At 37.9% G+C, this 20,068-nt stretch overlaps 1 protein-coding gene across 1 annotated transcript; it reads left to right on the top strand.

Annotated features, from left to right (window-relative positions):
- Nucleotides 1-2,245: 2,245 nt before the first annotated feature.
- On the top strand, nucleotides 2,246-20,025 carry LOC132114688 (long-chain-fatty-acid--CoA ligase ACSBG2-like). Its single transcript, XM_059522953.1, has 15 exons — nucleotides 2,246-2,438; nucleotides 8,097-8,232; nucleotides 9,120-9,202; nucleotides 10,788-11,056; nucleotides 12,250-12,338; nucleotides 12,717-12,837; nucleotides 13,429-13,509; nucleotides 13,633-13,782; nucleotides 13,928-14,104; nucleotides 14,867-15,048; nucleotides 15,916-16,158; nucleotides 16,245-16,462; nucleotides 16,625-16,764; nucleotides 17,672-17,918; nucleotides 18,033-20,025. Exons 1-15 carry the CDS (start codon nucleotides 2,294-2,296, stop codon nucleotides 18,149-18,151), a joined length of 2,400 nt encoding a protein of 799 aa, XP_059378936.1. The 5' UTR covers nucleotides 2,246-2,293; the 3' UTR covers nucleotides 18,152-20,025.
- The last annotated feature ends 43 nt before the right edge of the window (nucleotides 20,026-20,068 follow it).

Genomic DNA, 20,068 nt, shown 5'->3' with positions numbered 1-20,068 from the left:
TCACGAGATCAGTACTGACTGAACACCAGGTAGTTTCCTTGAGGTTTGAGGGTCTGACTCTGACTCTCTCGGTTCAGTGCCCAGTAATGCTGGGGATTTTGATTGTTGCCATTGAGAAAGTCGGTCAGCTGTGGAATCTTGTTTCCGCCACACAATAAATAAATAAAGTAATTGCAGCTTTCTGTTTCACAGTTATGACTTTTTCTTGCATTTTACATGTCCAAATTGTGAACTTAGAATTCTGGAGGGGTAAAGTCAGAATTGTGAGATGTGAATTTGTTTAGTAGATCCAAGCAATAACATTGTTTGTAGATGAAAAAATATAAATGATTGAAAATGAAAAAGAATGATGAATTAATGTAAAAGATTTGTTTAAAAACACTGATTTAAAGCCCGGATATTTTCCAAGAATCCAGAATTCTACAAATGGAGGTTGTTAATGAGTCAACAGGTGTATTGTCTTGTGTTCTGCATTAGTAAACACTGGATACTAAACCATATGGTGGGTAGTGTTATCAGTGTCTGACACCACTCCCTTGGTAAATGTGTAAATAACACATTCAAACGGTGACAGCTGCTTCAGATTTAATGGCGAAATGTAAATAATCTTTAGTAAGCCAATTTCTTGGTGACCTTGAGGGAGTAAATATATATATATATATATATATATATATATATATATATATATATACTTACATTCTCTCTCTCTCTCTCTTCATATATATATATATATATATACTCTACTATTTGTGTCATTACAAAAATACTTTTTACTGTATTAAATAACAATATTCGCTGTGTACAAGGACAAAACAAGCACATCTCCATAGTTGTGTGCATATCGTTCTGTCATTTTGTTGCTGACAAATTACATTCACATTCATAAATCCCTGAGACATTTTTTAAGCAAAATGTAGCCTCCTGCATCAGGACTGCTGAAGATAAAATGCAAATCTGATGATATACAGTACGTGCAGTTTCAACATGCCTGTGCTAAACTAAATTAGCTTTTGGGGTCAGAAACCTGCACTTCACATATATGTATTATTTACAGTAAGGTTCAAAAGTCTCACCAAGGCTACGTTGTTTGATCAAAAAATACATAAAAAATTGTAGGTGCTTTTGAGATATTAGTACAATTTAAAATAACTGTCTTCTGGCTGAATATATTTTAAAACGTAATTTATTCTTGTAATGTTAATCTGAGTCTTCAGTGTCACATGATCCCTCAGAAATCATTCTAATATGCTGATTTGGTGCTCAAGAAACATTTCTTAATATTATCGATGTTGAAAACAGTTGTGCTACTTACATTTTGTGAAAGCCATGAAACTTCAAAGAACAACATTTATTTGAACAGAAATCTTTGCTGTGGCTTTCGATCAATTTAATGCATCTTTGATGAAGAAGACTATCAATTGCTTTTAGAAAACACAAACACAGGAAGCTTTTTACTGCTAGTACGACAAATAAAGAGCAAAGGATGTGCAATTTGCACAGCAGCAATACATTTAACTAGAGCAGATAATCTTTAAAATTACACCAAACGTTCCCCACAACAATAATTTCTTTGTGTATATGTCAAACCTGAAAAATGTCTTCCTTCCTAGATCCTCCCCCCATTAGCTTTGTAAAAGAAACAAACAAGAAATACAGGACCGAGCTGTCAGTCACAAGCATTCTTCAAGTTTTCAAAGTCATTTTTCAACTACAATTAGGCCATCCAAGGCAACCCCTAAACTTACACAGCATACTGTATACACATTTATGTAGTTCTTTAATATTTCCCTTACGGCTTATTTTAACAGACATTTGTTTGCACATCTCTTTCCATATTTGGGGTTTGGTTTCTTTAGATGAGGTGAACTTCAGGTCACTTGTTGGAGCAGAAAGCTCAAGTAGATCCATGTATGTAAATGCACAGCAGCACAATATCAGCATTATTATGGCAGTGTTTAAATGGGACAGATGTGTGTGGTGGGTTATGTGTCTATAGACTGATGTCAGTGCAGCTGTGCTGTCTTCTGTAAGCCAATGTTTCACTTAAAGTTGCACTGTAGTAACCTCACAGCATCTGCACTAGTTTGTATGTATGAGAGTGGCGCTGTTTTAAAGCTCCTCCCCCCTCCCTGCCTTCAGATGAGTCTTGTGGTGTGAGAGATTTCAGCCAATCAGAGCACTAGGGAGTGTTTTTGGGGGCGGGTAAGGGTAGAGGATACTGTAGGGGTGATGGTGCTGGTGGAGGGTGTGGTTACTGGTTACGGAGGAGGGGAAGCCCGGTGTTTGAAAATGAATGTGCTACATGCACATTTGTAGACAGAGAAAGCGGCCATCATTTTGGAGTCAGACATTAAGGAAACCGAAGAAAAAGGGATTTCCGCTTTTGAAACAGAAGAGACAGATACAGAGCAGCGTTTTCCAGCCTGTAGAGATGCACTGTAAGTCCATTTTTGTTTTTAATATGTTAAATGATGGTTTTATATGGAGTTGGTAAGGAGAATGAATGAATGAATCACAGCCATAAACACTGGGAGTTAGTTTTTTACGCAACAGATCTGTGTTTGTGATGTATGCATGATTATTGGTATTTGATGTGTTTAGATCCGAACGGATGTGAATTGTGATATGAATTTAGAGGCGTGGCCTCTCATGCCGGGTGAGATGAGTTTTGCATATGAGCGTTTTGGTTCCATTGGAAATATACATGCCTATATTTGTCCAACACAAGTTATATAACTGAGATAAGGCACTTGTTACTGTTATTTCGAGCAAGATCACAGCTCTATGTGTCGGCATACAGATGGTATTTTTTCGGGTGGAAATCCCTCCCTGTCCTGTCCTCCTGTTGAGTCCTGTATGTTAATGCCAGCCTGGACAGGCAGTAAATTGCAAGATGTTTGTGGTGTTCAAGGTGTGGCTGACGTGTTTTGGAATGTCCTTGTATACACTCAAGTTGCTGCAGTCATATTCTTCCATGTCATCATAACAGCTGTGACTGTCTGAAAAACCAAGGGAAAAAAATCTGAATTGACAATTGTCAAATTGTGAGGTGTTTATGATTGGAGAATAAGTTTCATTATTATGAATTATTATAAATGTTCTAAAATAATAAACTGAAATCAAGAACTCCTCATCAAGCCATCATGCTTGAATCAGTCATTCACTGTTTTGCTGGTGAATCATATTATTTAAATGTCTAGTTCTTTGACAGAGGTCTTTTATGTTTATCAAGGCTGCATTTATTTCACAACTAACAGTAAAACAATAATATTGTGAAATATTATTCAAATTCCAAATAACTGTTTTATTATTATTTTAGCAGTCATCACTCCAGGATTCAGTGTCATGTGATCTTTTATAAATCATTCTAACATATTTGTCACTCAGGAAACATTTATTATAATTATTCTTATAATCTAAAAACATCTATTTTTTTTTTTTTTGGAAACTGTGACATGTTTGTCAGGATTTAAAAGAACAGCAGAAATCTTTTGCATTATAATAAATGTTTTTAATATGACCGTTGATCAATTTAATGCATCCTTTCTGGAATAAATAATTAATTATTTAAAAACAAAATCTTACTGACCCTAAACTGTTAGTGTAGATGTGGGATTGAGCCAGATACAGATACTCCAGGAGTGTTGTCAGAAAGTCCCTCAGCAGTGCCAGAGTGGAAAATACAAGACTACAGGATCCCACAAGCACCAAAGATGTTATTTTTGGATACCACATACATCTTTTTGATGTATATATAGATAGAGAGAGACGTTTTGAGATATGATGTTAAGTGAAGGATGATTTGTTAGATTCATTTTAGCCAGTTGAACATCAGATTAAAACATCAGAATAAACTGGAATGTGCGGAATGAAGATAAGTATTTCTAGATAATGAAATGCCTGGTAGTATTCAAGAATTTGGAGATACAGGCTTTTAACAAAAAGGTTGCTTGAGTTCTAAAAAGCCAGATAAATGTCAAACCAGCTTACAGTGTAACGTGGGAATCTTATGAATGTGCTGATCACTTCCATCCTCACCCACCAGCTACAAGACACACAAGGGAACATCAGTCAAGTCAAGTCAAGTCACCTTTATTTATATAGCGCTTTAAACAAAATAGATTGTGTCAAAGCAACTGAACAACATAAATTAGGAAAACAGTGTGTCAATAATGCAAAATGACAGTTAAAAGCAGTTCATCATTGAATTCAGTGATGTCATCATCCAGCTCAGTTCAGTTTAAATAGTATCTGTGCAATCCTTTGCAGTCAAGTCAACGATATCGCTGTAAATGAAGTGTCCCCAACTAAGCAAGCCAGAGGGACAGTGGCAAGGAACCAAACCTCCATCGATGATAGAATGGAGAAAATACCTTGGGAGAAACCAGGCTCAGTCGAGGCGGGGGGCCAGTTCTCCTCTGACCAGACAAAACCAGCAGTTCAATTCCAGGCTGCAGCAAAGTCAGATTATGCAGAAGAATCATCTGTTTCCTGTTGTCTTGTCCCGGTGGTCGTCTGAGACCAGGTGTTTACAGGGGATCTGTATCTGGGGCTCTAGTTGTCCTGATCTCCACTGTCTTTGGGGTGGGGGGAGTCGTGGTCTAGTGGTTAGAGAGTTTGACTCCTAACCCTAGGGTTGTGGGTTTGAATCTCGGGCCGGCAATACCATGACTTAGGTGCCCTTGAGCAAGGCATCGAACCCCCAACTGCTCCCCGGGCACCACAGCATAAATGGCTGCCCACTGCTCCAGGTGTGTTCACAGTGTGTGTGTGTGTTCACTGCTCTGTGTGTTTGTGCACTTCGGATGGGTTAAATGCAGAGCACGAATTCTGAGTATGGGTCACCATACTTGGCTGAATGTCACGTCACTTTCACTTTCAGGGCAGTAGAGGTCCTTTCTAGGTGCTGATCCACTATCTGGTCTGGGTACGTAGTCAATCAGTCAAACCAGCAACGAGATGCAAAGTCCAAATTTTACTACAGTGCCTTGAGTTTTCAGACAAGCGAGTCTGTTTAAGTGGATGTTATCAGAGTTGATGTCAGCCAAGACCAGGATTTACATCAGGCTCAATACTTTTCCTGAAAAGGGAAAATACACTCTCAATTATCATTGCTGTGCTTTATTATAAAACCGGGACAACATTCTAATCATGATATAACACACTAATAAATGAACATATAAACAGCAGATATATTAAACATTTGAACAAAATATGAAATGTCAAAATATAAAAAATAAATTAGAGCAATGACATTCAAGGTAAAGAAAGAATAAATTTAGCAACAGAAACAAATGTCACGCTCAATAGTGCTAAATATCAATAAAAATTTAAAAAGGAAAAAAATGCCTCGCAGGTGTGCAATGATAAATTGTTCTAATAGTGGGCAAGGGTTGTCCTATTTCTCATTTCCCAAGGATGAAAAACGGTAACCCACGTGGAATGTGTTAATTGTCAAAGCCTACCTGAATTTCCGGTGATTCACGTGGGAGGGAAAGTTGGCCAAATGCCAAGTTGGCTAATGTCCAAAATCGGCCAGGTTGCGCGGGCTACCACAGATCGTAACGATACGTGTTGTTGGGAGGGGGACTCTTCCCTTACTCGATTGCTACATTCAAATTGTTTTGTTAATATTTTAACTATTTTAACTACTTAACTGAATCACCTTCTACAGACTGAATGGGTTTTTTAGGAGTTACCCAACGGCTCTGGAAAGCACCATTGACATTCTCTGAAAGCTTCAAAGTGACTGAAGGATTGCCATAAAGCAGTATCTCTGGTCGTACGATGTGTATGACGTCATTGACATTTTAAAAGACTTTTTAAAGCAAATAAGTGACTCTAAAAAATCTAACACCATCTTAACTGCATCTCCTTTAGAATACAACATTCAAATAAAAAGAAAAGTGGATTTTGAGGGGTATACCGCTATTGACCTCCATTCATTCTGCACTCGTCCTGTGAGCGCCCCCATATGGAATCAGAGTGGAATTGCAACCAGTTCAGAAGCCGGAGGTGTAGTGAGAGTGAAACTTCTCGCCATATTAGACATTGGCTGAGTCCCAATTCGCCTACTTATACTACGACCTAAAAGTATGTACTTTTTTTGTGAGGAAAAAGTACATACTTTTGAGTGTGTAGCAAAAGAGTACGCACGTTCTGGGACATACTTCGATGACGTCATGCAACGTGAACGACAACGTGGTTGCCTAGTTACGCACACCACAACTGTTAACGTTTCATCCATTCTTGTATGTCCAATACAATTTTATTTACTATTCCCATCTTTTTTTCTCATCGTTTTTTTTCACAATACATTTTACAATGTGTTCTACCAAGTTGAGGAGTGAAGAAGCAGGGCGGCGGCATCGTAGAACCAAACGCAGGTCGTTTGTGAGGCGGCTGGTTCTGACGTTCATGTGCAATGTGTGTAGGGAAGCTACTTATTTTAAAGTTCAAATATAAAAGCTGAGGGCGCATCTCCGCTGCTGCATTCGGCTGCCATGTTTACATCACCACAAAGCCATCGCAAAGCTCCTCCCTCCCACACGCAATGGGTTGTGGGCAATATTAGCACTTAGAGTGTGCATTGATCTGCACTTCGAATTCTAACCGGAAATAGTAGACCATCCGGGTATCTTTGGAATACACTTTTCAACATACTACGATTTGGGACGTACTAATTCTAGTTTCGCATACTATTTAGGACGAATAGTATGCGAATTGGGACTCAGCGATTCTCTGATGTGACGGAGCATGTGATTTGTTGAATGTAGTGAACCCATACGCCCTTCACTGAACGAGATCGAGAGATCTTCTCATTCATGAACGAGTTGAATGAACTGATACATCTCGTTAATGAACGAAATGAATTAGTATGCAGGGTCAGTGAGCCAACTGTAAATCTCGATCAGCAATCAGCAGATACAAAGCACAGTTATAGGTGCTGTGCAGATACGCACGTTTTCATATTTAGCATACAGAACATAACTCCACGTTTAATCTCCGATTCATGTGAATATTATATATGAACTGTCTGACCAAACAATTAAAATGTTAATTATGCAAGAAAACCTCGTGCTTTGTTCATCTAAACAACTTATTTAAACGATTTAATGCGATTAGTAAAGCCAAATCAGTTTAGTAAAGCCACTAATGCAGCCATCTCGCTGTAGTGCTTTTTTGCTGCTTGCGTGAGGAGAAAAAACACACGTCCATAGGGAGGCACTGGAAGCGTGCATTGCACACACCAACATGAAATAAATCTCTTACAAATCTGGAACGCAGTCATTCTTTGAAGTATCGATACTAATACATTTAGAAATCGTGACGTTTTTAATTTCAGAGAATCGCGATACTTTTGAAGTATGAGGCTGATGAATAGCACCAGGTTGGTTTTTCAAGCCCTGGGTTTATTTCAGACTCTTTCACTTTGGTCGGCCATTTCTGATTGTTATCATGTGAGCCCTGCTGCCAGAGCTCATTACGGAAGGCCGGTAGCGTCGCTGGCATGTGTTTTCATGGCTGCGGTGTGTAAAAACAACATGTCGTTCTAAAGGTGCCGAGGTCAGGCTTTGGAATGGAGAGGACAGACGATAATAAAAGGGTGGGCGTTTCCTTTTTTCGGAAATTATACCCATATTTTGTGGAATAATATGGGCATCTGCAAGAGTAATTTACCCTTTTTATAGTTTTCAATAAGACTATTTATTTGGAGGGGAGTAGGGGGTGGTTAATATATAAAATGAAGTGAAGGGAGACTAATTTAATTTTGGACTTGTTCCCAAAGTTTGATATAATAGCGAATGATCTTCTTTGATTGAAGGGGGAAAAAAGTTTTAGATTCTGTGTTTATTGGCATTAACTGGTGACCATGCTTACTTGAGTGATTAACTTGAGAGCATGTTTTTTCAAATTTCATGAATAAATATTATGTAAACTAAACATTCATTTCATTATTTGTTTCATATATTTCTCACTCATTAAACTGTATATATTTGCTATAGGCCACCCTTCTTTCAAGATATTGACATTAGGCATTGAAAAACAAAATCGGTTGAGTGCTACCTCTAACACTCTATGTATGTTCGCATTAGTGACCGCGTGTGAACCTACGTCCATGTCCACCGCTGTAGTGATGGAGCATCCAGGGGATGCGAGCCTCCTTCAGTCCTGTGGAACAGCAGACAGTCTCGCCTCCCTGGAGGACGCCACCGCCGACTCTACAGCAAAGTCAGTCCCTTTTAATTTCTTGTTTTATGTTCGAATACACTTAACATCCATGCATACTAGGTCAGGTCTGCAACGAAATTCCAATGGTTATTTATAAATACAAGCTTGATTAGCCACTTTTGTGTTTGTAAACATGAGAATGAAGGCATGTGAAACCATTGTTATTGGATTAAAAACTGGTTGTATTACCTCTAGATGTTTGAATCATTAAAAATAAAGATACATTTAACATAATGAATAACATCAATGTCAAATTAAGATTCATTACATCACCACTTTATATGTTGTTTACAGCTCTTTTGTGAAGGAAGTAAAATAAAACAGTATGAAGGAAAACTATTTTCTATTATAATATTTCAAAAAAGAATTTATGCCTGTGATGGCAAAGCTGAATTTTAAACAGTCATTACTCCAGTCTTCAGTGTCATGTTATCCTTCAGAAATCATTATCATGAAACATAATTATTATCAGTGCTGAAAACTGTTGTGCTGAAATGTTTTATAATCCAGTATTTTAATATTGTCATATTTTGGATGTCTTTACTGTCACTTTCGTATCAAATAAATGCATTCTTGTTGAATAAAAGAATCTTAAGACTTCATTTTAAAAGCTCTGACAACACTGACATTGAATTTCACATAGACAAAAAAACTGTGTCATGTGACTTCGTCTAAGGCTAAAATTCACTGCAAAGCTATTGTAATCAACCCTTACAAGCATAAAAGGCCACAATTTTTGCACTATGGTGAAATATATTAACATTCACAGAACAATGAATGTAATGTAATGTGAAACTCATCGGTGTTTGAGAGAAATGAAACTATTTAAACTCCAGAATGCTGCTTTTCTGGAAGTTTCTTTAACTGACGTCCTTATTTCCTCACAGTGAGTCATCGGAGGAGGACTCAGCATGTGCCAGAGAAGAGCAATCCAATGCCAAAGTCGAACATAGCATACACCCAGAATCAGGTGAGATCACACTCTCTCCCTGCTTTACAAACACTCGCAAATCACTTTAAACTCACAAACACGTTCTCACTATCTTGCATACAAACTTACTCACTTACTCTTGCTCATGCACACACATGTGACAATAACCGCCATTTTGAACACAAGCCATATATGTCTTTTTGAGGCCCCGAAACTGCAATGTGTGCATTCACTTCTGCATAACACAGCTAAAGAGCAGAGCAAGTGAAAGCTGGTCAGAGCACTAACCCACAACTTGCACTTCAATGCTCCTCAGTCTTTTCATCACGAAAACTCATATGTAACTTTAGCTTTACGAGAACTTGACACATCAGTAAGGCCTTTAAGTCCTCAGTAGAGGAAGTGTTTGAAAAGGAAGCTGGTGTCCCTATGCAAACTAACTTCCCTCTCCTTTAGACACACAGCAGGATGACAGTGTTTTTAGTAGCCTTTTACATTCGCATATGACTTGTAAATAAAAGTTACACAGTTGTCAGAGCAATTTGAAAACAACCCATGTGTGAACTTCCAGAAGTTCCACAGCACTGCTGTGGTCTATTGTGTTCACATAAGATAACAGAGCTCTGAACGAGGTCATCAAGTCACATGAACTCGGGTTACAGGTTAAGCTGCTGCGATGGCTTTGCTTTTCCATTTCAAACAGTTTTGCAGAACTCAGCATTTAGTAAGGGGTTTATCAGGCTGATATCACACAGGACGTTGTCAGTGCTTGGGTTGGCTTTCTTCCCCTTTCATGCACAGCTGCAAAATCAGTCAAGAAAATTTGTAAAATTTTTAAATGTTAATGTTATTAATATGAATCTGATTTAAATCCTGTTAATATTAACTGTTTTGATAATTTTTTTAGGTGCATTGTGTAATTTGGGCACAATTGGCCGCCAAAGAAGGAATTGTTTTCTAGCAAGTAGCCCGGTCGTAAACCCTTGCCATTGGTGCAATGAATAGATTTCATTTTTGTTTTGAAGTGGAAAAAAATGCAACACTGGACCTTGCACCAAATTTGAGCTGTTCACAAAAGAGTTTTGCAGTTATCATGAAAATGGGGTGTGTCACTTTCTGAAAGACTTTGCATACTGATATGAGCTCTGCTATTGAAGCCTCGTCAGAAACTGTGTGCTAGTGTCTGGATGAGATACTGATGAATGGGAGGAAAGTGTGTGTGAGTAAATGTCCTGATAGGGTGTCACTGAAACGTTTGATTTAAAACAGACACTGCGGCAGAAATTCTTTATCAACTGTGCAAACGGAAAGACCACACAGACACTTTAGACCTCAGGAACAGCACACAGAAACACATAACAAAGATACTAGAACAGATTTCACTAACAATAAAATACCATGGTATAACCATGTTGTTACTCTTTGAATACAGTAGTTTGAGTTTGTTCAGCATCATGTTATATCTCAAAGTACTACCTACCTGATATCATAACTATACCTTGTTACTCGTACAGAACTGTTTTAGGGGTTGTTCGGTTACAAATGTGTGATTTAAATGATAATCAGACAATACTGTGCAGAATAATTCGTTATTAATGAGAATAAATGGCTGTTCCCTTTATAGGTGCCACCGCTCGTCCCAACTCTCTCTCTCTGCCCGTTAAGGGCACGGAGCTCTGGACTACACACAGGGATGGAGAGGTGAAGCTCAGGATGGGTAAGTCCGGCCCTGAGGCTGAACCCCCCTTGACAGTGGACCAGATGTTCACTTCTACGGTCCAGCGCTTTGGCAACTACAATGCGCTGGGCTGGAAAGAGGGAGAGCAGTGGATGACCATGACTTACAATGAATACTACAAGACTTGCCGCATTGCTGCCAAGAGCTTCCTCAAGGTGAGGACCGTAAAATCAGGTTTTTAATACTACCACTACTATCTATGTTAATGCTACATTTCTTTTGTTTTTTATATAACAACTATAAATTCATAAAATGTTTGCTTTTCTAAAAAACTGAAAACATTATCTAAACAGCTTTTCTAAAGCTGCTTAACGAAATGTTGTTGCCTGTTAGACTTGTATGCAAGTCAGTTCAATACATCATACAAAACCAAATGTAACAGACTAGCCTGAAACTCTTTCACACTGACTCCGGGCCATTAGGTAATATTATTCAGCCCTAATTGTAATACACTCGGCCAAGATAAGGTGAGACGCATTAACAGTCTTGAGTTTTTAGTCTAGAACCTAGGTTACATAACAGATTTGACCCATGGCTTTCTATTGTTTAGCAATCGAGTAACTAGTAATTTTCATGATATTCTTGTCATTGCTGTTGAGATTATGGCTGTTGAGCATTAGTCTTATCTAAAATGACACTGTAATGTCCCTGATAAAAGGAATGGTTTTTGTGTCGAAGGTGCCTGATAACAAACACTTAAAAACGTATAAACGCATTAAACTGATGTAACTGTTATTGATTTCATGGACAGACCTCATGCAATTACTGTTGTAAAGTAAAGCATTTGACCTCAGGTTACCTCAGGGAGAAAGTGCCAGCAATTAGTGCTGTGTGATAAGGTCCTGCTCCTATTTCACCACAATTTCAAAAGACTATTTAGTCTATTTATTTGTATGTTGAATTGTGCACAACCCAGTCAGAGACAGTCAGTTTTTCCACGCTCTAGTCTTGCGATGAGGTTTAACTCTCAACTGGTCACATTCTCCCTGTCTGGCCAGCAGATTTCCATGGTTTTGTTTATAATGAAAGTTACTAAAAGGAGTGTAACTTGTCAGACTCAAACCCTGTTGGAGCGATTGTGTATACCTTAGGCAGCATAAACTCAAAATAGAGGTGTTCGATGACAAGACATGCGTATTTTGCCTAAACATTTATTTAACTGCAAAAAGGAATATGTAAATTGCCATATGGGACTTCTGGGAAACCTTATGAGTGATGTCTCAAAGACCGGCTTCTTCACATTTGACATGTAAACAACATTATTCTTCAAAATAAATGGGGCCTGCGAATTGAAATTTTGGTTTGAAATCTTAATGTACTTGTGCTAACTGTGTCTATCTGTTCACAGCTCGGTCTGGAAAAGTACCACGGTGTTGGTATCCTCGGGTTTAACTCAGTCGAGTGGTTTATTGCTGACATCGGGGCTATTTTAGCTGGGTAAGTGTTTGTTGTTTAACACTTTATGAGTCTTCAAATCAATCATAAACATACATTCATTCTGCTGTCATAACTCATCATTAGCACATGGCCCATGTTTGTCCCAAACAAAGCTTTAATCATTTCATCAGTCAAATAGTGGCTCTGCTGTGCCATAAACTATCAAGCTGTCTTTATGACTTGAGTGAAAGGCACAGCCTGCTTTTGTTAAACAGCATCACCTGAACCTGGTCTGGGTCGGTAAACATATAGGTGGAGTCAGAATGGTGGGAATGTTGTTAATGTTTGAAGGTGTTTCCTGTAGAACTGCTTGCCTTTTGGTTACAGCAATAACAGACTTGAGGATGTTTGTTGAGGGATGCTGTATGTCGTTGGCAGGGGGTTTGCTGTGGGCATCTACACCACCAACTCTCCCGAGGCATGCCAGTATGTGGCGGAGAACTGCCAGGCCAACATCCTTGTGGTGGAAAACCACAAACAGCTGCAGAAGATCTTGCAGGTAATGAGAGGGAAAGACCTATTTCCACATGAACCTATCTAGAACCTTTTCTAGATAAACTCAGATCAGAACTTTTATCTACAGAAGTTTGGGGTCAGTAAGATTTTATGCTGTTAACATTATTTTTATGGCATTTAGAATCGGAAGCTTTTTTGCCAAGTATGCTTGCACATACAAGGAATTTGTTTTAGTGACAAGCTTCCAGTACACTGAGACAACAACATCACACAAACCAAAAAAAAGACAAAAGCCAAATGTTGCAAAATAATTTTTTTTTAAACCCATCGATGCCCTAAATTCTCATAATTGTAATTACATAAATACATAAAATACCATTTAATTCTTACATTGCATTAATGAAAATGATTTCATAAGTGTTAAATGCCCTGCCTTTAGGTCATGTCAGTATGATTTTATGAAGTATATAGATATTTATAAATACAAAAATACAATACTATTCAGTTAACTGCCAATTCCTGGTGCAAGTTCTCAGATCCGGAAACTGATCCTCTGGGTCTCTAGTTTAATGAGACATGTTGATTAAACGCATCCTGATGTTTTTTTACTCTTCGTGTGTGTGCTTCATTTCAGATCCAGGACAAATTACCGCACCTAAAAGCCATTATCCAGTACAAAGATGAGCTGAAAGAGAAAAAGCCCAATCTCTACACGGTACATTTGATTAGTCAAATATTTTCAATTCAGTTCTCCGACCTTAATCTGTCTGTTTTAATGCCCCTCAAATTGAACTAATTGAAATCTGACATTTGCTATGTAAATATCCATTACACATAGTGGGCAGAGTTTATGGACCTGGGCCGCGATGAGCCTGATGCTCAGCTGGATGATATCATCAGCTCCCAGAAACCCAATCAGTGCTGTACACTGATCTACACATCTGGAACCACGGGCCAACCAAAGGGAGTCATGCTTAGTCACGACAATGTGAGTTGAATGCAAAACCCACAACATCCACAATACAATGTTCCAAAACCTTTGAGCAAATTGTAACAAAAAACAACTCCGAAACGAGGGTTTACCCAGTCATTCAGTCATTCTCAGCACTAAAATGTTATCTCTCCTCCTGTAGCTCACATGGACAGCATTTGTAACTGGCCAAGATGTGAGCCTGACTGATGCGGATAAGCTACAGGAAGTGATTGTGAGTTACCTGCCACTCAGTCATATTGCTGCACAGATGATTGACATCTGGCTTCCCATGAAAGCAGGAGGAGTCACGTACTTTGCAGAGCCTGATGCGCTAAAGGTATTCTTATATAACCCTTATATACTATATTCCCAATTTCCAGAAAAATATAACGCATCTTAGAATTGGTCGTAATTAATTTTGTTTCTTGAGCACCAAATCAACAATTTAGAATGATTTCTATACAACACTGAAGACTCGAGTAATGGCTGCTGAAAATTCAGCTTTGCCATCACAGGAATAAATAACATGTTTAAATATATTAAAATAGAAAACGTTTTCAATAATATTTCACAATATTAGTATTTTTACTGTTTTTGATCAAATAATGAGCATAAGAGGCTTCTTTCAAAAAACATTTAAAAAAATCTAGCGTGCATGTTAGTGAAGGCACTTCCTGTTTTCCTCCCCAATCACTGTGTTTTTTGTATTTAAATGAAGATCATTCCAAAGACAATCTTGTTAGTTTAAACCAACTGATTTTAAAGAGATTTCTTTTGATGAAACATAAGCCTTAGTCATGCAGCTCTCTCACACAGAAAGGCTTTTGTGATGTTCAGAAAACAAAGCTGTATGCAGATCTGCTGATATTTCATTAAAACGGGTGTATGATGTGTCTCCTGTGATCTGTGGAAGCTGAGCATGTGATGCTGTAGTGCCTCAAACAGTGGATATCAATGAAGCACCACAGTGTTGTTTTGGGTCATTGATTTAGGATCACAGGGGCAGAAATTGTCAAGACATATTTCATACATGAACCCTATTGCAAACCATGCTGAGACTGCTTAGATGCGTTTTAATAGAAGTCACTGTATGTTCCAGGGTTCTTTGGTTAACACTCTACGTGAGATACGCCCTACTGCATTTATGGGTGTGCCACGGGTGTGGGAGAAGATGCAGGAGAAGATGAAGTCGATTGGAGCCAAATCGTCCACTGTGCGTCGGAAGGTGGCATCCTGGGCCAAAGACGTGGGCCTGCAGACCAACCTCAACAAAATGGAGCTGTATGTAAATACACACACACACACACACACACACAAAACAAGGTAGAAACATTTAGACACAAACATGACTATCAGTCATTAACACATGACAACCATGTGTTATTGGATCCAGAAGTCTGAGACCTCATTGAAAATCTGGAATTCAAAATCTATTTTAAACCCGTTTTTAGGAAACAGGAATAAGATAAAACATATATTTACTTATATTAAGAATTTTTGTGATGTCAGATTTCCTTATAATAAAAATAAAAACATTTCAAATCACCTTTTCACCCAGACTGTTATTCTGCTAATATAATTGAATTAGAAACGATTTGTATTAAATTAGAAAGATGCAAAATAGAGGTGGTCTCAGACTTTTAAGTCAGTCAAGTCATCTTAAGTCGAAAAAATAAAATGCTATAAAAAGTAAATATGGCTTCTTTATTGAAAATCTGGGATTCAAAATCTATTTTAAACCTGGTTTTAGGAATTTGAAACATTAAAAAAAAATGTAAATGATACATTTAATTTTATTTTTTATTTTAATAAAACATTTACTTTAACATTCTAGCACAATTAATACTCCTTAATAAATGTTTATTTAAATATTAAGAATATTTGTGATGTCAGGTTTCTTTCCTAAATAATAAAATACTAATAAATGAAATACATTTTCAACTTTTCAGTCAGTTAAATTATTCTTCTAATATTGATCTGAATTGAAAATGGTATTATATTAGAAAAAAAGTGCTCTCAGCTACATAAGATGGCCTCTTTTACCAGTTTGGTCATGAATCTTGATACATCATTTTTTTTAACATGATATAATATTAGTATAAATTCTAGGCTATATATTAATGGAGAGGAATGGTTTTGTGTCCTCAGTAATGGCAACCTGTCCAGAAAGCCATTCAACTATCGATTGGCGAAGCGTCTGGTGTTCCGGAAGGTTCGGAAGGCGCTGGGACTGGATCGCTGTACGAGGTGCTACACCGGAGCAGCTCCCATAACCAAAGACACGCTGGAGTTTTTCCTCAGTCTGGACATTCCTCTGTTTGAGCTCTATGGCATGAGCGAGAGCTCTGGACCACACACCATCTCACTGCCAGACGCCTTCAGACTCACCAGGTACTGAAACCTTCATTTGTGTAAAGCTAGTTTAATCATTTCAGCTTTAACGTTTAGTTTATTTCTCACTTGTATCTCTTTCTCAGCTGTGGAAAGGTAATTCCAGGCTGTAAGACGAAGATCTTCAGCCCTGACGCTGATGGCAATGGAGAGATTTGTTTCTGGGGTCGTCATGTGTTCATGGGCTACTTGAACATGCCCGATAAAACCGAAGAGGCTCTGGATGCAGATGGCTGGCTGCACTCGGGTGACCTCGGCAAACACGACCAGGACGACTTCCTGTTCATCACCGGACGCATTAAAGGTAATGACCGTCAATCGAAATCAGATTAAGTGCTTCCTCTTACGCACTGGAACTGAAACCACTGGGCAGTTGCATTCAATACGATTTTTTATTCTAAAGTGGCCACAGATTTCAATGGGATTTAGTCTGGTACATGTAATGAAGTTTATGTTTGTATCCCAGAACTGATCATCACAGCCGGAGGTGAAAATATTCCCCCGGTGCCCATTGAGGATGCTGTTAAAGAGGCCGTTCCGCTCATCAGCAATGCCATGCTAATCGGAGACAAAAGAAAGTTCCTCTCCATGCTGCTCACCATTAAGGTATCAGTACATGGCAGATGACTCAATATAAACCTCTGGGTCAAGGTTTTTTTTTTTTCAACGGATGATTGAGATAAATTGCTTGTTGCATTGTGTCCTCTCATCCAAGGTCTTTTACATAAAGAGGGATGGGTAATGGAAGGTTCCTGAGAGATAACGCTCATTTTAAAGATACATGAATACATTTTTACTTAATTTAGCTGAGATCAGATCAGTATGATCTAGTAGTGTGTGTGTGTGCGTGTGTGTGTGTGTGTGTGTGTGTAACTACATGTTCCGTGCTTTTCTCGGGATCACTGCCCCATGGTGGCAACCAACAGTCCTAAAAGACTTTTTCATTTATAAATGGAAAGATTTTACTAATTAGAGGTGTTTGCTAATGAAACTTAGCACTTGTATTATAATATATACAATATTGTTGGTCACAGTAAACAATGAGTAGTAAACTTAGGTGTGTAATTTAACTTGTCCCGCCCCATTGTGTTACTGATAAGAATAATGATTTAAAATCACATAGTTTGTTAGTACATGTGTGATATTACTTATCAAAGACATTGGATTAACAGGTTGACAATACAAAACTACAATGAGGGGACCGCGTCATTTCTAGAGACCAAATAAGAGAAACCCTAGAAACGGCATAGCAAGCATTCAGAACTTCTTTGTAAACGACATGATTAAAAGTCGTCGGAGCACATTAGTAACCACATATTTGCCCCCTGGCAACCACCAAAAACACTTAAGCATCATGCAGGAGAGTTTTGCACACGCGAGCACAATTTAGTCTTAATTAACTGCGATTTTATCTAAATATTGATGGGTATACTTTTTAATATAAGACATATTTAATCTAATATACATAACTTACTGGTAGAAAATGCTAATGTCTCCTCTTTTCTTTTTTCAGAGTCAGGTTAACACTGAAACGGGTGCTCCCGAAGACGAACTGACTCCTGAGGCAGTGGAGGTGTGTCGTAAACTCGGCAGCACCTCCACGCGAGTCAGCGAGATCTCCGGTGGCCGTGACCGAGTCGTACACGCGGCCATTCAAGAAGGCATCAACCGCGTCAATGAGAAAGCCACCTCAAACGCCCAGCGCATCCAGAAATGGACCGTTTTGGAGAAGGATTTTTCCATCCCTGGCGGAGAGCTGGGTAAGTTTCCTAGTAATGAACTCTCTGTGTGTTATTTATGGCTTTTGTGGATAATAATGTTGATTAAAGTCTATAAAGCCTGTTTGTTTAGCTGTTTTATACTCTCTCTCCCAGGGCCCACAATGAAGCTCAAAAGGCCAGTGGTCATGAAGATGTACAAAGACCAGATTGAGAACTTTTACAAAGAAGTCTTGACCCCAACCACCCCAGACAACCCTCTGCCTTCTAAATAGGCATCCAACAATAGGCCTTGTCATCCACTTAAAAGGAGACAAAGGGGCTGACATGGTCTAAAACACACACACATAGGAACACCATTCATACCTTGTGACTAGCTTGTGTCCATTTTTGAGTTCATATTTGTTGTGGGTTTTCATTTTATTTTATTTTTTTCATACTGTTTACATTTTTCTGTTTTATAGCAAGAAGGAAAACATGTTTATGAAACAAAGTTTTTTTTATGTGTGTGTGTGTGTGTGTGGTGATTTACTATTTATTTTCTTGCCTAATTATAATGAAGTCTATTGAGCCATGTTCTTGATTTATATGTGAGTGTAGGTGATTTGAATGTCTGCGTTCAAGGATACAAATTAATTTATGGATAAATTTATCAACAAAGATTGACAAATCTTAATAGCTAACAAGCAGACTTACGCCTCAGGCATGACTGAATTCTTTGAGAAAAGCATTTGGTGGTTGTGCTTGTTCGTCAACGGCACTGCTGCGAACTACTGCAACCAAAAAACACTGTTTAATGGAAACTAGATGTTTGCAGAGGAATATCCTCGAGACCTTGTTCTGTGAAGATCATTTACTTAGAATCCTGTTCCATATAAGTCATAAATGTTTGTAAGTTGCTTTTGTAACCAAATGCATCACATTTGTTTGAATGTTTGTTTCGCTTATGCAGATGGTTAATTTAGTCGTGAATTTTTTTTTTGGTTTGTTTTTGTAAAATGAACCTGTTAAATAGTGTAAATACATTATTGCATTTGCTCTTCCTCTGTGGTCTTATTTGATGCTTTGCTGCATCACTCTGACAATCCTTAAAGTAGCAAGAGGTTGGATGTCATGCAGTCTAGTGTCAGCATGAGTGTTTTAAAAAAAAAAAAACATTTATTCTGGACAGCGGTTAATATTTATCTTATGAAAAAAGATATGTGAAGGACCTGGTGTGAGTAAAAGATGTATTTAAAGGTCAAAATTTTATCCGCCAAGCTATGTTGAATTGTTTTGCATGTGCAATAAGGACATTTTGACCAAAAATGTAACCGACTATATTTATATTGTATACTGCATAGTAAAATGATTAAAATGCAATTTGGAAAAACATATGGGTTGATCAAAGCGGTTAAATGATCAAACTTTGGAAAGTTTGTGAATTGGGAAGTGCTATTTAATCAGTCAAGTGCTTGAATATTAAAAAAAAAATGGAAATCACTTGCAAATGCAAATCCAAAGATATGATTTTTTCCTGTGTGAATAGATTAGTTTTGTCTCACTAAAGAGCTTTCCTTAAATACAGGACCTGTTACTCCAAAGTGTGTGTACTCTCTGACTGCATGACCACAGCGAGGCCTTTTTGTAAATGGGAAGACTTTAAGTAATTTGTGATTGAAATGGGCAAATTGTTTACTCGATCAGAATTGGTGAGAATGAAGGTAGAACTTGTGGGTGATTTCCTTTCTTCTATCTGGGAATTCTATTATGGTTTCAACTAAATTACTCTTTATTCTTTTTCAAAATCCACTTGCATTTTGTTAAAAAAAAAGTTTCTTTTTAGAAAAGACATACTGTGATGGTTTTAATGCATGTATGATCTAGATCTTGACTAGCATGAAGGGCACTCCATTTGGAAATGTGCAAACATGAACATGAGGTGAAGTCTCAGACTGTGAAAGGTTTGCCCAGTTTTATCTGACTCTGAAAACTCTTGAACTGGGTGACAATTTGGTGTGTGTAGTGTGATGTTAAGGGTTTCTGAAACATGCATGTCATTGTTGAAACTGGACTACAGAACATAAGATAATTTTGGGAGATGTAACTCCAGATTTCTTGTATGTGTGAATTATCCCTTTACTTGACAATAAATGTGATATAATCATGATCAAGTCTTAAAAGTTCTTGTCCTTTGATTTGAATATTAATTG

This window comes from Carassius carassius, chromosome 34, assembly GCF_963082965.1.
Source record: "Carassius carassius chromosome 34, fCarCar2.1, whole genome shotgun sequence".
Classification (NCBI taxonomy): domain Eukaryota; kingdom Metazoa; phylum Chordata; class Actinopteri; order Cypriniformes; family Cyprinidae; genus Carassius; species Carassius carassius.
This window is presented reverse-complemented; position numbering and strand designations above follow the sequence as displayed.

Bases quoted from the DNA above. Each gene is read 5' to 3' on its own strand.
- LOC132114688 (XM_059522953.1), top strand. From the start codon at position 2,294: ATGTGCTACATGCACATTTGTAGACAGAGAAAGCGGCCATCATTTTGG. The intron at 11,057-12,249 runs GTGAGGACCGTA...ATCTGTTCACAG, and splicing joins CTGCCAAGAGCTTCCTCAAG to CTCGGTCTGGAAAAGTACCA. The intron at 13,783-13,927 runs GTGAGTTGAATG...CTCCTCCTGTAG, and splicing joins TCATGCTTAGTCACGACAAT to CTCACATGGACAGCATTTGT.